Raw genomic sequence first — 19,029 nt, forward strand, 5'->3', positions numbered from 1 at the left:
TAGAGGAATAAAAATTTATATATGATTCAATTTTTACAATTTGTTCAGCAGCTTTCTCACCCATATTTTAATAAATTGTTTCATATATGAAGACAGGTAGGTTGGCAATAAGAAATGTTAATACAAGAGAAACCAGAAATAGTATACATACCCAGTCAAAACAATATTCTTTCTTGATAAAGCTCTAAGGCCCGGATGACCTTCTCAAGGTATAACTTCCGATGCAACCTATACCTGTAAACATTATGCCAGTTTAAGAGGAACTATAAACAACCTATGATGCTTGTTAGGCACAAACTATGATATTCAGATACACTCGAGGTTTAAAATTTCAGCCAAAATATTTCAGTTTCGGCCAAGGCCGAAACAAAATTCACCATGAACTGGATTTTCACAAGATTTCGTTGAAAATTCGGCAAATTTCCGAAATTTCAACCATCTTGTTTACAAAATTTCCACTGAAATGTTAAATATTTCCACCGAAATTTTAAAGATATCCACAAAAATTGCAGAAATTTCCACAGAAATTTTAGACATTTCCACGAAAATTTTAAAAATACCAAAATTTTCAACCTAATTTTACATGATTTCGGCTGAAAATTTCCCCGAAACCGAAATATTTCTATTTCAGTGGTGGTCGAAACACACCTTAACCGAAATTTAAAACCTTGGATTCAGACATGGGCATAGAACGATAATGGAGGATACATGGATTATAGTATCTATAAAACGCGTACTTAAGATCATAACCACCAATATGTGACCGCTAAAACGAAAGCATACCGTTTAAAAAACAACAAAAGAAAAAAAAAACGAAGGGGAAGAATAGAGAGGAAAGCTTTAGCTGGTGTGGTGAATACATAGTGAAAAGCATAATCAATGGGAATTTGGCTCTTGTCAACGGCAAGGGGACTGGTTTTGCTCACCCTGTGGCTATTATAACTTTAAATGGAGGGGTCGATGTCGATGGTCTCATCAGAAGAAGAAGGTGTCCTCAACCCCATCCTACCGTTTAGTGGGAGGATCCCAGACTGAAACAAGGAGGATTCGTGGTGGAGGTGTGGGGATTGGTTTTGCAGGTCTATAAGTACTATAACTTCAAATGGCGGACCAGATGTCGCTGGTGTCGTCTGGATAGAGAGAAAAGAGATCCCTCCCCTGATTTACCCCCCACCATTTCAGCGGTTGGAGGTATTGTAGCAAAGGAATTTGACTGCTGGCCTGATTCCAGTGTGATCATCTCCTCTTCGGTGGAAGATGGGTCGTTGTCCCTTTCTATCTCCGGAAAGGAGGTGGAAACGAGATTGGATTCCCTAAAGGCATGTCTCGTGGGTAGAAGAAAGGATATATCTGGAACCTTAGAGGACCTTTGGCTATGGGCCAAAAAATCCTGGAACACCCCCACCCTCCCTTGTCCTTGCTTGATATCAAAGGACGAAATTCTCTTTATATTTGACTCGGCGAAGGTGGCCTCAGGGATTCTGGCCATGGGGGTCGAGGCCTTGGGAGACTTTTTAACATCCCTTTCCAGTTGGTCCCTAGATTATGTTCAGGGGTCTGAGACATTATGGGTCAACATTTTTGGCATCCCATTACATGTGTGGGCCACCTCGACGGTTGAAGCCTTGAGAAACCTTTTTGGACAGGTGTTGGAAGTGAAAATGGAAGGAGCTCATAATCAGTGTATGAATTTCGTATCAGCTAAAATCCTTGACCCTAGGTGAAAGCTGATCTCCTTCTGTGAAACTATGGATCTCGGATCACTGTTACACAGTTGGAATCGCAATTCAGGACCCCCTAAGGTCTCAATTGGATCCTGGGGCTGGTCTGAGTGAGTCCTCTCCCATCTCAGATATTTCCCCTCCCTCGGTGATTAGGCCGCCAATTGACAACCTGGCAGGCGTCCAGACGACAAGTTGGGGCCCCCTCAACAATATTCAAAATTCAAATCTTCAAGGGCATGGCTGGAAATTTAAAGAGCACCTTTCCCAAGAATACCCTGACGGGACATTCAAGGTTCAACCTAAGGTCTCAAAAGTGTGGTGTTGGCTTAGCCTGGAACAGAGGATTGGGTGTAGTTTTATCTGAATTTAAGCCTAGACGAGACCCAGGAGATATCTGTCAGTTCAGATTCAGGTCAGTCTAAAAAGTCGCCCCCCAAAAAGCTGAAGAAAAAACCTGAATTTATGGCCCGGATCTCTAAAAATTTCCCTGCCCTTCCCCCCCCCCCCCCCCCACGTGGCTTGCTCCATCTAAGGGTAAGATCATTGACAAGGTAGGAGTTATTTGGTTTGAGGTTTTGGTGCTTCTTGAAAAATTCTGGAGGCTTTCAGTCGTTGCTGCCATGAAGAAGGCGTGATTTGGTGTAAGGCGGATATTACGAAAGATTGAAAAGATCTGTCAGAACCAGGAGCTGTGTATTATAAAGTTATAAATCATTTCTTTGTGTGGGAAGCTAAAAAGCCTTGAGCTTTGGTAGATTCATGATTACGTCGGCCATATTAATGCGCAGTTACTCAAGGAAATCGCTATACTCGCTACGAGAAGTGTGAACACTTGGTTTCTGGGGATTGGGTGGTGACTTAGTGAAGCGGTGATAAAGTCAGGATAGGGCTTGTTTACTTTAATAATAGCTCTCTACTCGAGCTTTGGTACTATTTTAAAGAAAAAGAAACAAGGAAAAGTAAACAAGCGAAAATGGAAAATCAGGATAGGGCTTCACCTGACCTCCCTTCCTCTCCCTCTAATATCGGTCAATCAAGGAAACGGCCCTTGGACTTATTAGAGCTTGAGGAAGTTCTTTCAAATGTGAAGGCCTTGGTTTACAATGAAGGGTTGGCCTCCAAGTCATTACCAACTCCTAGAGAAAAAATTCATCATTTTTTGAAGAGGCAATGGAAAATGTTTAAGAAGGCGGCCAACAATACGCCGGAAGATTTCTTTGAAATATCGGGTACATATAATGTAAAGGAAACCCATTCGCCGATGCATAACACCCCTTTTTCATCAAATTCATGGAACATGAAAAGAGAGAAAGGCTCCTCCGCTGGGAAGAAGAGAAGGCGGCGAGGATCAAGAAGTCGGAATGAATGCTCAGCCGGAAAAGGGCTAAAGGGACCCAAGGAAGGACGAATCTATGGACTCAACCTTGGATGAGGAGCTCCTGGCATTTGAAGCTGATCGACTCCATCTAGAGCTTAGGAAATGTTCAAATTAAAGGGGACTCTATATTAGACTTTTGTAATGGATGATACAAGAATACGAATCGTTTTAGTCAGGGCGAGTTAAAAAAATTTTGGATTTAGTTGGTCGGTTTTATTGGTAGTGGGTAATTTTAGGTGGTCGCTTTTGGTCATGGGGGATGGGATACAATCATTTCACGGCACTTTGGTAATCATCTTGGATGTATCCCTTTAGAATCCATTATATGTATGTAAAGTGGGACTACTGGTCCCTACTTCTTGTAACCTGTGTTTGATCTTTAATATATTATGTCATTTTTCAAAAAAAAAAAAAAACAACAAAAAAACATGATTATTAATTCTGACTGACGTGTTTGGAACATGATAGTTATTTTGATCAACAGAAGTATCACATACTATGGAGTCCAAGTATCATATCAATGATATCATGCCAGAAACGATAATTTGGGCCAACAAGAGTATCTGGGTATCATAGGCATCAAAATTCGAAACTCTTGAAATGATTGCTCAGAGAATACATACCTAATAGCTGTTTCGCGCGTCCTACTTGCTTCTGGGTTAGAATCTGTTTGAAAGTAATTAAAAAAAAAAGAAATTTCAGGGATTCATCTGTCAAACGGATCTATAAGCATTTATTAGAAACAGATGTGCTCTCTTAAGGGAAAAAGATAGGCCAGGCTCAGCAACCTGATACCTAGGATCTGTTGATCTTCATTTAAAGTGGTAGGAAATTCAGCTAACATATGTTGACATTCTTCCTGTAACTCCTTAGCAGCTTTCCTTTCTATGCTCGGCACAGGAGGCATATCCCCATCCGACCATGTGGGCAACGTTCGTGCTGCTGCTATGACCGCTCCATTGACAAAAGAATCATCTCCATCAGATAACCTACCTGAGCATATGAATACAAAAACAACTCTAAAAATGTCAAGTAGCTCCTCCGGGCAGTAATTCTAACTTGATTAATCAAGATGCTATGATTAGTACAATAAATTCATGTAGAGAACACATAGCAGCCTTACTGTTGTAATAGAACTCATCTGGCAGGCCAGAGATATTGAAGACTGATAAGAAAGAATCCAAATGGATTTGTGAATTGCCGGAGAATTGTATGACATCCCAAGGGTTCTGCGAGATTTTCCAAATGAGGAAACCCTATGAGTGAGTTCAGTTCAACAACATCACCTAGAAAAGAATTCATTCCCTAAAATGGTAGAATTTATTTTTTTTACTAGAAAAGGAACTGAAGATGTTGTCATTAAGAACTACAAATATTAGGTCATTACAAAAAATGCAATGTCGGACTGACTGACATGTAATGTGCTGATGTGTGAGGGATAGAAAAGTTTGGAACCCTAATATCAGATATAAATTTTCAGAGAAAGGGTGGTGGGGGTGGGGATTCATTTTAGGGTTATGAAAAACATATTCAGTTTTGGATTCTAAGAGTGGTGAAAGAGAGAAAAGCTTGGAACCCTAAGATCAGCGATAGTAGAAATCTTCTTATCTCCTCCATGGAAGTAGGCACACTGCCGAACCACTTAAATCTTGTGGTGTTCTGCATTTATGCTTCTTTTTTTCTTAAATGCTTGTTTGACCCACATTTGCATTCGCATCAAAGATAATTTTCTAATTTATAAATAATCAAGATGAATTTAGTGTAGGGTGTACGGATTGAACACCATATTTCATTTTTGGTGAAGAAAAGCATTAAACCAATCAAAGAGAAAACTACCACTAAGATGTAGACATCTTACAAAATCTGCTTTTTTTTTTAAATGGCAAAAGGTGCTTAAAAGGTTGTGATCGAAACCTGTACAAGAAAAATTGCACTTTCTTTCCAAATTCAACTATTCTTTTCACAGAAAAGTGGCATTTGAAATTAAAGAAAATAAAAAAAATTGTTTCCTGATTCAATAAAACATAGTGGATATATGCACTTGAAAGAAAAGGTCAAATTTAAAACAGTTCAGATCAACGAAAATGCCGGAAATAATACCGTTGGCGACGAAAAACCGTATCTCTCCATGTACATGTTATTCTTTTCAGCGCTCATATAATTGATGGTCATCTGCAAATATTTGAAATAAAAATGAAATTATGTGTACAGAATAAACTGAATAAAGTGAACTAAGCATGATAATAAATCATGAAACAAATTGCAAGCAGCCATGGATCATTTTTTTAGCATTACATGCACCAGAAACGATGAACAAACGGAAAAAAATATCTTGTCGCATGTACATAATTTAAATAATCTCATGAAAAGGCTTAACAAGATAAAAGTAAGATATTAGTAGTGCTATGTTTGCCATTCAAAAAACAATAGTGCTATGTATACAGGTGCATTTTATACTCCGAAAAAAAATCCATGTCATGGTCAACAGTGTCGACTTTGGTATTCACTTTGAGCATATAGGGCCAAAGGAGTGAGATGCCAGTGTCATTGATTAAGCTTTAATAAAAAAATTACTAAAAAATGATATGACAATGAGCTTTGAGTTGCTCTAAGGGGAAGGTAGAGAAACAAACATTTTTTTTTTCTTTTGAATGGTCTAATATAACAGAACATTGATAGAAAGAAATATGACACCCCTGACATGAAGTATGGATATCATACCTGTGTGAGGGATGTCAGGACAGGTCCCATCACAAGCATCAACCATGCTACTTGATCAAAGGTGTCATACAAATGATTGGCCCTAGAAAAGGTCCGAAGAAAAGATATTACTTCATATAAACGTTGGAGTTGAGAATTCCATTGATTAGCAATGGGGAATTGGATCAAATCAGATTACAAGTCTGGATTGTAAAAGAAATATAGTTGAAAACATAAAAAGCAACAGGAAATGAGGAATTAAACTGTACCTAAAAACCAAAAATAACACTAATAACAATAAGGAACCAACTGTGCCTTTACTTTTGCATAACGTAAAATCTATGAGTAATAGGGATACAACATTTGTAAAGTAGCAAAACCTTTACTTATACACAACTAAGATTCTAGGACCGCACTGTGAACCTCCCATGAAAAGTTGCATTAGTGAAAGAAACCAATAACAACAAAGAATAAACAAGTGCACCAATATTCCTTGCACACATATCAAGTTTGAACTTTGGGCTGTAAATTGTGCTTGATTGCTCAATAAACTGGAGGTGTCTTGAAATATCAAAGTCCGCATCTAGGAAGGTGTAACGTGAAAATTATTACCTCATCACCTTTTTTTATCCGTTGCCCAGCATTTATCATCACCTCGAGCATGCGGTCCTTGAAACGCCAATGAAAGAAACAGTTCGGTTGAAAGGAATGGTTCAACATATCTATAAAATAGGACTCGTAAGTATTTAACTTCTTGCAAATTATATGCTCCTATGAATAAAAGCTAGAGAGTATACTAAAGTAGTTGACACTAAGAAATCTACTCAAGCAATTAGATATAAGCAAGCATACAGAACTGAAAATCTCCTCTTAAGAACATAGAAAAGAAGAAAAAGGAAAAATACAAGAATGATTATAATATCTGATACCAATTAACACATAATGTAGGAAAATAAAATGAAAAGAAAAAGAAACTTATATTTTTTTGAAAATTGACAATTTCATTGATACTATGAAAATTACATTGGGGACCAGAGCATACTCCTAGGCCAGTAACAAGCAAGAAAAAGATCTTCAGGGTCAACCAATACAGTGAGGTCTACACTTCCATACATTGCCACCCTGTCGAATAACTATTTCACTTCCATTTTGAATTCTTCATCTAATACCCTTTATTTCTTGAGGTCCCGTTCTCGCCTTTTCAAGAACCGGGGGAGACAAGGCATTCATCAAAACAGACTTGTCATCACCATCTTGTCCAGGAATCCCAGAGATCTTCTGCTCAAAGGCTTTTCTTCCACCAACCGGATACCCATCACCTTAGTCACATATCACTTTTGCCTCCTCACGACCCTTTGTCCGACCCCAAGAAGCTTAAAGAAAAAGTGCTTGTACAACGGTGAAAGGGTGTCTCTAATCAAGATATTCCCACAGAGTCTATACCCAGTGAAAGGTCCGACTTGAGCCTCAAGCCTGAACATATTCCAGACCGCACAAAGAATGAATAGCTGTCTTCCATAGCAAGAAGAGGATTCTCCTGATCCAGGAGTTGCCATTCCTTCTTTGTTAGAGGTAGCCTGGAAGATGAAGTCTTTCTTTAGGCTTTAACGTTTCTTCAAAGTATGAGTTTGAGGGTACCTATTAATACCAAACCCAGGGCCTTGAAATATCCTCTCCTAGAAAGGAACGCTAGAACAAAGAGGATTGAAAAGACACGATATGAAAGACCAACGTCCCAACTACCGAGAAGACAAAAGTTTAAAGGATGCACCCACATACGCTTTAATCACTATAACCTCCCTCAACCCCAAAAGACAAAACCTACAACCAACCAGGATCCAAAACTACTGAATTAGCTATAGATGGGACCTATCCTACCAGATTTGGAAAAGAATTTTAGGAACTTCAACAATCTGTTGTTTAGCTTCCTTGATCCTGATTTTGAAGCCAAGATATTTTCTTCTGATCTTGGCCCCTTGGCCAGGGGATTTGAAGCATCATAAAAACCGCCAGCTCGATAGTCAAAGCTCTTCCTGGCTCTTGGGTGTAGGCCAGCTGTCTTGGTATTCATGAAGGGAGCATCCAACCAGGCAATTTTCCACCTAGGGGAAAGGTATTTAGGCTTAGGTATCTCGGGGCTTACCAACGCTAGACCTGAACGGTCTGGATTCCTCTCTTCAAGTCCCACCACACCTTTTTCGAAGTGAGCCATAGGGCCTTTCTTGGGTGGCCCAGCCTGAAGATTTGATTGGTTAGGTTTAAAATTTGAATTCCCTACGGGGCCCAACAGCTCACCAGGCAAACACCCCTCAGATGCCGGACATCGATCCGCCGGCGAACGAAAACCCGATCCAGGGATAGCGGGATCAGGATTTTCCTTCGAAAGAGCAAACCCTATGGTATAGGTCTGGTCTAAAATTTTGAGCTTAATGCAGGAACTAAGGAAATGCCAGCGAGGGGCTAGAATTTTGGCCGAGACATAACTCATACAATTCTGGTGGTTGCCATCCATCTTGGTTTCTACAATCTTACCAAAAAGGCCCCCTAACGCCTCCACCGTTAAAACAGCCCAAGCAAGCAGAGAGATGCCATAAAAGTGAACCCAATGAGCATCCTCTTCTTGAATAAATTCCTTTTTCCATGGTGAGAGGGAGCAACGTTATTAAAATCGTACGATTTGAATCGAAGCGGCTAGTTACCGATTTAAATCTGTGTCCCTGAATCGTTTTATGATTCATGCTTGAATCGTACGATTTAATTTTGAATCGGGTGATTCAAGTGAATCGTACGATTCATTTAATTGAATTATTTGCAAAGAAGTGGGCCCCACAACTTAACAAAAAACGCCCCAAATCGTATTTTTCCCCTATTCTCTATGTCTTTCTTGGCTAGGGTTCACACGAGAGAAAAAAAAACCCTTTCTTTCTTCTGTCCTTTAGGGTTTACAGAGCAAAAACCCCTCTTTAGGGTTTGATCTCTCCTCATTCAACATCGTTTGCTCACCTTCCAAGAAGAAGAAGAGGTAAGCTTTTTTGTTTCAGTTTTTTCTCATCTCCTCTTTCTTTCCTCTGCTTTTCCCTTTTTTCTTCTTTCTCCATATCTAGGAAGCACCCAAGCCCTATTTGTTTTCGATTTTAAGAACCGATTGGACTCCAATGACAATCAGTTCTTAAAATCCACAAATGGTTTTAAGCCCCTGTTTGTTTTCGATTTTCGATTTTAAGGTCCTGTTTTGGATTCACAAAACAGTGTACCCTGTTTTGGATTCACAAATGGTTCTCAAAATCCAGAACAAACAGACCCTTAGTTTTGAGTCAAAAATTCAATTTTTTTTTCTTTTTTCCCCCTTAGGCTCTGTTTGTTCTGGATATTGAAAACTGATTTCGAGTCCAAGACAGATTTTTAGACCCAAATTTAGGGTCGAATAATCTGTTTTGGATTCACAAATGGTTCTCAAAATCCAAAACAAACAGACCTTTAATTTTCAGTCTAATATTCAATTTTTTTCTTACAACAGATTGGACTCCAAATTTAGGTAGCACCTCAGCCCTGTTTGTTTTGGATTTTGAGAACCGATTGGAGTCCAATCAGTTCTTTAAATCGAAAATAAATAGGGATGGCTGAGCTTAAATTAATGGTCCCTGTAAATAATACTTGAGCTGTAATCCGGCTCTGTTTTTTTAGGATTATGAGAACTGATTTCAAGTCCAAAACTGATTATTAGAGCCAAATTTAAATTTCAAGTCCAAAACTGATTATTAGAGCCAAATTTACTTTTAAATTTGGGTGAGATAATATTCTATGAACTCATAATCTGTTCTCAAAATCCAACACAAAGAGAGCCTTAACTTGTATTTTAAAATCCAACACCAACAGAGCCTTAACTTGTATTTTAGTGCTTCACTCCATTCATGTATTTTAAATTTTAATGTGCCATGTATCATCATTTCTTTTGTAATATGATTTTCATTTCAGCCATTGGTTTGAGAAGTTTGAAGTGTAGTATAAAGAGAGATAGTTAAAGTTAGAGAAGTGGATGTGACATGGGAGCATTGTACGATGGTGGTTCCCAATAACAAGACAAGATTACGATGTAATTACTGTGGAAAAGAGTATTCTGGAGGTGTATTTAGAATGAAACATCATTTGGGATGTAGCTGCTTGTACACAAAATTCGGACGAAGTGGCCGATAAATTTAAGTTACTATTGAAGGAAAATGAAGAAGAGAAGGAGAAAAAAGATGATGCAAAGTATGATTTGGGGCGGCCGGACTTCTATTATCAAGATAAGGAAGAAGTAGAGGATGCACGTGTTGCTCGAAGGAAGAGAAAAATTGATGATTTTGTGGTGAAGGGGGATAAAAAAACAAGCAAGCAAACTGATAAGGAGAGGGGTCTTCATAAACTGGCTGACCACGCTAACTGGAAATGCTATGTCTAGACGAGGTCGGTGAGTGGGGTAGGTAAAGGCTAGATGCTTCCCTCTGGCTGATCCCGATGGATTAAATGATTGCTGACCGGAGTCTGGCTCCCGATAATGCGTGTATTTGCCCACCAACAACTTGACTGACGAACTGGTCGTTCGCATATGTCACTGATAGCTAAGCTATTCGGCTAGCTCTCGAATCGATAGACCACCGATTTCTTTCTCTGGGTGACATTCCTCTCATTTCCGAATCAAACAAGATTCCTGGATTCGACTATCTATCATCATCAAGAAGGCCCAAGCCCATTTATTTGTCATGTCACAACAGTTGCTTGCCGGTTTGCATCTCTGCAGCACAAGCATCTGGTACGAAGCATTGCATTCTTTAATCACAGTTGTGGCGTGAAAGAGTTCGTCACTGGATCAATGGATACATTCAATTCACTACGGAGGCATTAATGACAAAAGAAGAAGTACCACGATCATGAAGGAATAGCTCGACCCACCCAGATGTATACTCAAGTTGATTCCGACTTGAGTATACATGGCAACCAAATAAGGCTAGGAAATTGAAAGTAGTAGAAAAATGGGGTAGATTCTTCCCTTGGTTTTAGTTTATTTTTAATCTCAATGGTTTTTCCTTATTTTTACATTCAGTTGAGTCGCCATTCCTGCTCAAGCAAAGTTTTCAGTTCATTTCTGCCATTATTCTTTACATTAGGCCCTATTTAGTTCCGTTAGTTCCAACCTATGTCTAGTTCAGTTCATGCCATGGTCTGTTCTTCCATGGATCCTGACCATCTGAACTTAGCTGAGGATGAGCTCTCTCCCAAACCCTTTAGCAACTTGCGACTGGGTTGGTCCCCTGGTCTTCAAAGAAAAATTGATCACCCTTCCAGAAAGGTCCCCGACAATCTGGAGTTGAAGAACAGGAAAGTCTAGGTTGAAAGCTCGATTGTAACATCTGATTCTGATAGTGATGCTGAACTTGCTTCTTTCTCTGATCTCATTAAGTCCAAAATTGAAGCAGCTCCCTTCCCAAATGAGACTCTGAAGAAAATCCAATCTCTTCTCTCCAGTGGAGGCCTCAATCATATTCAGGCTTCAGTGAAAGAGAAGATGAAGTATCTGAAACTCATAGATCTGGAAATCAAATCCTCTCTTCCTGGGAGCAGTTCAGATTGTATGAAGAAGAAGAAACCCAAGAGTAAGTCAAAATCTCTCATTAAGCATAAGATCGAAGATGAAGAAGATGTTTTTGAACTCCTAAATGCAAAAATTCAGGATCTGAATTCTTCCTACGATGAATACCTCCTTTCTGATTCAGAAACTGCTTGTTCTAAACCAGAAACCACTCCCCTGAATCAGAAAACCACCTTTTCTGATTCAGAAAACCTGTTTCCTGGGTTGGTGAATACCACGCCTCCTCCCTGCGAAAAGGACATTCCATCATGGGTATCCCACCCCATGTCAGATCCCATTCCCTATTTGGAGAAAGTCTTTTCGCCTCCCCAGGCTCCTACACCTATGCTGCTATCTACCTGTGTAAAAGGTCAGAAATCTCTTTTAGAAGCAGTGGATAAAGGGCTTGGAACTGAAGCCTCTATGACAACTGGTTCTACTGACTTTACACTGTCTCCCGTGTCCAATCCTAGCAAGGAAAAGGACATAGATGCTTTTCAACCCCCTCTTTGTCCTGTGGAGAAGTCAAATGTGCTGGAAGGAAACTCCCGCCCAGCCAAATTTCAAATCTCACCTAATCCTAGAGCAAGGACCTTTGACTCTAGCCCTTTAGACCTCGTTAGGACTCCCCTGATAGATGCTGACCAGCTGATCTATGACAGTACTATTGTGCTATCATCTAAATCCGTCTGCCATGAAGAGTCAGCTGCTGAGTTTTCCCTTCCTATTTTATCTAGGAGCTCTCCTGTCCCTAATGCCCTCCCTCTGGCTATAGTTCCAGCAAAGGAGATTCCATCACCATCTAGGACCCCCATTGCTTCCTCTAATGATCGAAGCTCTGATCCCACTCCTCAGATTCCAAATCTCCCCACCTTTTCTCCTCCCCTATCCTCCCCATCGAAAGATCTTGCTCATGGCAAATGGAAAGAGTTGTTTGGCAAAAGTCCTTCCAAACCAGTTGACACCTCAGTTCCCTTCATTCCCCCCATTACCTCTGAAGATGGAGTCCAAAAGGCAGCTTTCAGGGATGGAGATTTCAATGAAGCAAAAATAAATGGGACAACTGTCTCCTTGGGTACTTCTTGGGTCGCAGGCCATACTACTTAGCTTTAAAGAACCATCTCTCAAGAATACGGCAGTTAAAAGGGGACTTTGAACTTATTGCCCTTCACAGCAGTTTCTACCTTTTCAAATTCAACTTGGAGGAAGATTGCACTAAAGTCTTCGAAACTTCCACAACATATGGTGGGAGAGCTCTGATATTGCAAAAATGGTCCCCAGGCTGCGCTCTTGAGAAACTGAAGCTCTCTTCAATTCCAATATAGATAAAATTCCCGGTTCTGCATCTCAAATACTGGACCCCCATTGGATTAGGTAAACTAGCCAGCATCATTGGCAAGCCCCTATATATGGATACGCAAACAGCTGAGTCCTCAAGGCTAAAATATGCCAGATTATGTGTAGAAGTGTCTACAACCTCTCCCCTTCCAGATATCATCCATATTCAGACCCCCACAGGTGATGAAACCCAAGTAGTTGAATATGAATGGAAGCCCAAACCATGTATCCCTTGCCAAGATTTCAGTCACTCCACTGATAATTGCCCCCTGATTTGCCCTCAGAGATGCCCTCAAGCTAGTCAGATCACAAAGAGTCAATGGGTTGTAAAAAAGCCTAGCACAGTGCCTGATAAGGTGGGTTTTACTGCCCCATATCAAAGCAAGGCTCCACCTCATATCAATGAGGATGCGGATGAACATCAGAGAATCTTCTAAAGGAATAGAAATTGGATCCGGATCTCCGCAAATTAGGATCCATAAAAATAAATTTTCCCATTTCATGGGCTCATTCTGGGAGGTTTGAAATCTTGAGATTTGGCCTGCTGTGTTGTTTCTGGTGCTGCTTGTATTTGGCTGCCTGGTCTAGGATGTGTTGTGTCCTTTTGGTCTCCTTGTATCGTTGTTGTTCGGTTTTTTCTATTTTGTTGTGTTGTATCTACTTGTTTGGGTGTCCCTTGGCCACCTTGTTTGGTCTTTTGTTTGCCTCCTCTACAGATGTGAGGGGGGCTTGCTCTCCTGCTTTCATGTTGTATCTTTGTTGATTTTTTAATATATCTGGTAGGGGTCCGCCTAACCCCAGCTTGCCCATCAAAAAAAAAAAAAATAGTTGATTCCGACTGCGATGATTGCCGAATCAAAATAAAATAAATAAACTAGAATCTTAGCTACGAAAGCGGATGCATTGCCCATCTGAACAAAAGGAGAGTTTCTGAACTTAAGACAGCCTATTGTATAGATGCGCAACCCATAAAAGGATAAACTACACCTGATCTATTCGATTAGCAGCTAACTATCAATCAAGTTTGGAAAAAGGGGGGATAGGGATAGAGTTTCCCAAAACATAGCAAGGTTCTTTTACTCGAATGCATTGTCATTCAACCTTGTTAAATGCCCGTTTTTTGACGCCATGGTTGAATTCATAAGCCATTTTGGACATGAATTAAAAGTCCCAAGTTACCATGAGATGAGGAATACATTCCTCAAAAGAGAAGTGGAGAACATAGAGTCTACAATGGAAGAATATAAGAAAGAGTGAAAGAAGACAGGTTGCACTCTTATGTCAGATGGTTGGACGGATGGAGTGAATAGATCCATTACTAATTTTTTGGTAAATAGTCTAATGGGGACAGTTTTTTTGAGATCAGTAGATACTTCTGATATCTCAAAAAATGTAGATAACTTGTCTGCTCTACTTGACTCGGTTGTGGAAGAATTGGGAGAGGAAAACGTAGTACAAGTAATCACGGATAGTGCGGCTGCATATGTGAAAGCAGGAGAGTTGTTGATATAGAAGAGGAAAACATTATTTTGGTCTCCTTGTGCCACTCATTGCATAGATTTGATGCTTGAAAACAATGGAAAACTACCAACCCATGCAGAGACCATAGCAAAAGCCAGGATGATCACAGTGTACATTTACAATCATAGTTGGGTTTTGCATCTTATGCGAAAGCATACGAAAGAAGAATTGACAAGGCCAGTTGTGACATATTTTGCAACATGCTTCCTGACATTGACGAGTCTAAGAGAGAAAAAGGCGGGCTTGATGCAGATATTTGCCTCGGATGATTGGCAAAAAAGCACATATTCCAAGATACGCGAAATTGTGTTGGGTGATTCCACATTTTGGCCTAATGTGTATTATTGTTTGAAATGCACATCCCCTTTGGTGAAAGTTTTACGCTTAGTGGATTCAGATGAGAGGCCTACCATGGGGTACATTATGAGGCTATGGACCGAGCTAAAGAGGCCATTGCAAAGAATTTGGGCCACATGAAGAAGAAATATGAGAAAATTTGACACATCATTGATGAACGTTGGGACAGGCAACTTCATAGGCCCTTGCACGCAGCAGGTTACTTTTTAAATCTGTGGTTTCAGTATGAGGAGTCAAATGACGTGGACCTTGAAATTAAGGTGGGGCTATTGGATTGCATAGAAAGAATGGTTCCAAGTTCAAAAGAGAAGGTGCTAATTAGTAACCAACTTGATAAGTTCAAGAAAGCAGAGGGTCTCTTTGGACGGAAAATGGCAAAGTTAATGAGGGAAGAAAAGCTACTAGGTAAATTCTTTAAGTTAAAATTTTAATTGAATTCTTATCTTATGTATTTAGAAATTATCATAATTATTTTTTGGAAAAATAGGTTTATGGTGGGACACCTTTGGAGATGAATGTCCCGAGTTGCAAAAAATTGCAATTCGAATTGAAAGCCTGACGTGTAGTGCTTGTGGTTGCAACCGTAACTGGAGCACATTTGAGCAGGTAAATATTAATTACATTTAAAAAGAAGAAACTTACTCGAACAGAAGAGGTTGAATGCACTTGTATTTGTAAAATACAATCTTCAACTTCGAGTTCGCAATTCAAATAGGAGGGGCAAAAAATGATTTGATCCTATTTCGTTATCTGCCATGGACTCGGAAGATGAGTGGATAACGGAAAGGGATGGACCTGTGCTTCCCGAAGACACGACTTGGCTGCATATGGTTGAATGTTTTGTCGAGGAAGTTGCAGAAGATGAGACTGGCGCTGACTCCAGTCATGCGCCTCAACAAAAGAGAAGACGTAAGCTATTTGTAATTTCTCTTCTTAATAGTAAAGACATGATTTATTGATATTCATTCATGTAAATGTAATGGGCATTAGAAACCTCAACAAAAGGAAGGACAAGCGCTAATTGCAAGATGAAGAAGAAGAATTTGGCTCTGCTCCTGACACAGATGATGGAGATGAGGGTGTTAATGTTGAGGGAGGAACTACCGATGCCGATGACGAAGATGATGATGAGAATGTGAATGGGATCAACGACATCCACGATCTATACTTAATTCAATCATGATATGTTTCATGTTTCGTTTTGTGGTTCATGTGTGAGACTTTAAAGTTGTTTTTGTCTTTTTGAGATTATTATAGAGAGAATGAATGGATTTTGCCAATTTGGTAATGAATGGTTAATTAATTTTAATTATGACAATCGGTTAATAAGTGGTTATCAAGCATTTCATGTTATTTATTTTAATGGTTTTGAATGGAAAATTGATAATTACTCTTTTTATTCTTATTTATAATTTTTCCTATTTTTTATTATTTTTATATATAAATCTGAAAAAATCTTACGATTTACGATTCGACCCCTCTTACGATTTACGATACGATTCCGATTTTCAAAACATTGAGAGGGAGAGCAAATGATTGTCCAGGGCCCCAGGTCCCTTAGCGAGGATCTGTCATGCTTGTGACTCCGTTTCAAACATAAAAAGAACTTCATTCTTCGCCAACATAGAAGGACAATGTAAAGATGGGATTTCCTAGGACACTTGCGCCCATTTCCAGAGCTCCTGCAAGCTCTCAGGGAACCCATCAGGCAAGCTCTTAGGGAACCCATTCGCATATCCACTTCCCTATCCGAGATAGGTAAAGATGGAACCCCTGAACTTTTGTGATGGTAAATTTTGCCCGAATCAGGCCAAGGATCATCCTCACCACCAATGGGTTCTACCCTAGAGGATGAGCTAGCACGAGGAACCCATTTTGGGGATCTGGCCCGATGACACCAACGGCATTTATCCCGCCAACTGAAATTAAGATATTGGCAGGGAGAGCAAAACCATACTCCTGATCTATTATCTTGATCATGCCTGCTCCGCCATCCAAAATTATTGTAGCGACAATGTGAGCATTGCCGATCCTCGGCCATCGCTCCTTAAAGGCTGTATCTTGTATGTACTGAATCTCCGAAAAAGAAACTTATATAACACTCGCCTCAAATTCATAATGAGGGCAGTTGGCGAGCAAGAGCTTGTCCATCAAATACGGATGACAAGAACACCTCTCAGACTTGGTAAACAAATTTGTTACCCTAAAATCCGTCTAAAAGTACAGAAGCAAGAGAGTGCCATCAAGGTGTTTATCCAAATCATAACTCTATCAGACTTTATGTCTTATCTCTTTAGTCAGAAAAAAGTCAAGCGAGTGGCTGCAAGAAAATGCAAAGACCTCTGTGTAATCAATGGTGCCGAGCAATCTCAGCTGCAATAGTCATGGACCAATATGCTCTCTCAGGTTGAGTAAATGGTTCTTCGGGTCGGGTTCGAATTGGCCTCAACCAGAACCAAGTTGCACCCCTAAGCACTGATCATTTCGTTGCCCAAGACAGTCAGTATTAGTGTATACAATAGGAGTAAGAGGAGAACGAAGGTGAGAATAATTCAAATGTGGTCTCGTATAAATAACACTAGTAAAATTTGGGACATAAAAAGAGAAATTAGAGGTGCTGACATAAATTGACCGGCAATATGAATGTCAGGAATAGTATTGTGACAAAAACTAGAGCAGCACAGTTGAGGAAGCAAGAGTTTTTAGATCTTCAGACCACTTCGTATTTATCAATAAAGGAGTTAGATGTGTGTTGTACATGGCTAAGGGCATAGTGGTCATTGTTATATTCTCTCTTTTATATAAATACACAACTGAGGGGGAGCATATCCCAACTCACTCTTTTCTCTTCTTTCTTCTCTTCAACATAGTATCAGAGCCCTAGGGCATGCTCTTTTCTCTTCTTTCTTCCCTTCAACATGGTATCAGAGCCCCACCAGGGTTGTGGTGCCCTAAGGACCACCATAGAAGACTACCATCTTCTTCTTCTTCTTCTTCTTCTTCTTCTTCTTCTCCGACCACCCACTACCGGCCTCCCTGACCCTCCCGCCCTCCCCGACCCACTCCTGCCACCCACCCCTCGCCTCCCGACCTTCCCTGCCCTTCTCACCCCAACCTCCCCGACCTCTTGGCCCTCCCGCCGCGCCTCCCGACTTCCCCGCCCTCCCCAACCCTCCTGCCCCAACCTCCAGTTGCAACCCCTCCCTCGGCTCCCAGCCTCCCCGATGCTCCCACCACCACCACTTCCGGCAATCCTAGACCCCCAGCCCTCCATTTTCTCTCTCTTTCTCTATTTTCCCTTCGCTGTCCCTCTCCTTGGGTTAAACCTAATCTAGTTCTCATCCTTTCTCATGGTCTAGATCCTCTTTGGGTGCTCTTTCCTTTAGCCGCGGCTTCGATTCTCTTTGTCCCTTCAAGGCCTTCCCATGTCTAATTATTATCTTGCTCTTCATCGGAGCCGCACTCTTTCTTGGGCTCGTCTAGTGGCTAGAGGCCTAAGGGCATAGTGGTCATTGTTATATTCTCTCTTTTATATAAATATAAGTGAAGGGGAGCATATCCCAACTCACTCTTTTCTCTTCTTTCTTCTCTTCAACAATAGGGATCCTAATTAGCTATCAGTAGCATCTAGGATTAGAAGGATCCATCCATGTGCTTCATATTAAGTTAAAGTGGGAACAAACAGAAGATACAATAAATGAAACAAGCTAAGGTGATCAAGGAAGAGATAAACAATGATTTTTATTTTATTTTTTTATTTTTTTATTTTTTTATTTTTTTTAATATTAAGAGATAAACACTGATGTTCTCACTAATGTGAACAAAGTTGGACTGAGTAATATCACTGCCAATTTTCTTGAACCAAGTCTAATGAGCCTACTAGGGAAAATTATAATGCATGCCATATGCACAGAAAACACCTGCTATTACAAGTGATGAAGACTAAATATTAACTTATGCCACAGTGGAGAGAAGAACAAGGGGTCAAGGTCGAACAACACAGGCTCAAGAACTTCACGACCCTAGTTTGCCTGAGATAGTTTCATAGGTTCAGTGATGGATTGATCTACGAATGACTCGGCCACAGGAGAACTTGACACTGGACCTGGAATCATTACATGTTAACCAAGCCCTACTGGCTACAGAAATCAGTGTCCAATTTTTAGTCATTTTCACCACTGATACAAATATTTCCTCATAATCAACCTGGTCCTTCTGAGTAATTATTTGCAACATTGGAGCTTTTCAATGCTTAATACTCTTTAACTCTACACAGCCATCTGCATCCAGTTGAAGATTTTCCAAGAGACTGAGAGCAAAATGCCCAATTATTTAAGTTATGCACAAATAGGCCTAGGTATAGGAATGCGAAATGTGCATGCTTCAGGGTGCAATTGTAGCGC

General features: G+C 40.2%; 1 protein-coding gene across 3 annotated transcripts in view; it reads right to left on the minus strand.

The window, feature by feature from the left end:
* The window catches only part of PTAC14 (plastid transcriptionally active 14), a 75,204-nt gene continuing 56,175 nt past the window's right edge, over window positions 1–19,029 (minus strand). For 2 of the 3 annotated variants that reach the window (XM_077364639.1, XM_077364626.1), the window contains 6 exons: window positions 6,415–6,524; window positions 5,203–5,274; window positions 4,226–4,331; window positions 3,898–4,095; window positions 3,726–3,768; window positions 1–234 (listed from right to left, as the gene is read on the minus strand). In XM_077364639.1, the coding sequence (XP_077220754.1) occupies window positions 156–234; window positions 3,726–3,768; window positions 3,898–4,095; window positions 4,226–4,331; window positions 5,203–5,274; window positions 6,415–6,524 (608 nt within the window). In that variant the 3' untranslated portion in view covers window positions 1–155. Of the gene's footprint in view, window positions 235–3,725; window positions 3,769–3,890; window positions 4,096–4,225; window positions 4,332–5,202; window positions 5,275–6,414; window positions 6,525–19,029 lie in introns of all 3 variants that reach the window. The other variant, XM_077364633.1, reaches the window with a different exon arrangement.

The sequence above is a fragment of the Tasmannia lanceolata genome, unplaced genomic scaffold, assembly GCF_043159265.1.
Source record: "Tasmannia lanceolata isolate RefF3 unplaced genomic scaffold, GAP_Taslan_0.1 ptg000003l, whole genome shotgun sequence".
Classification (NCBI taxonomy): domain Eukaryota; kingdom Viridiplantae; phylum Streptophyta; class Magnoliopsida; order Canellales; family Winteraceae; genus Tasmannia; species Tasmannia lanceolata.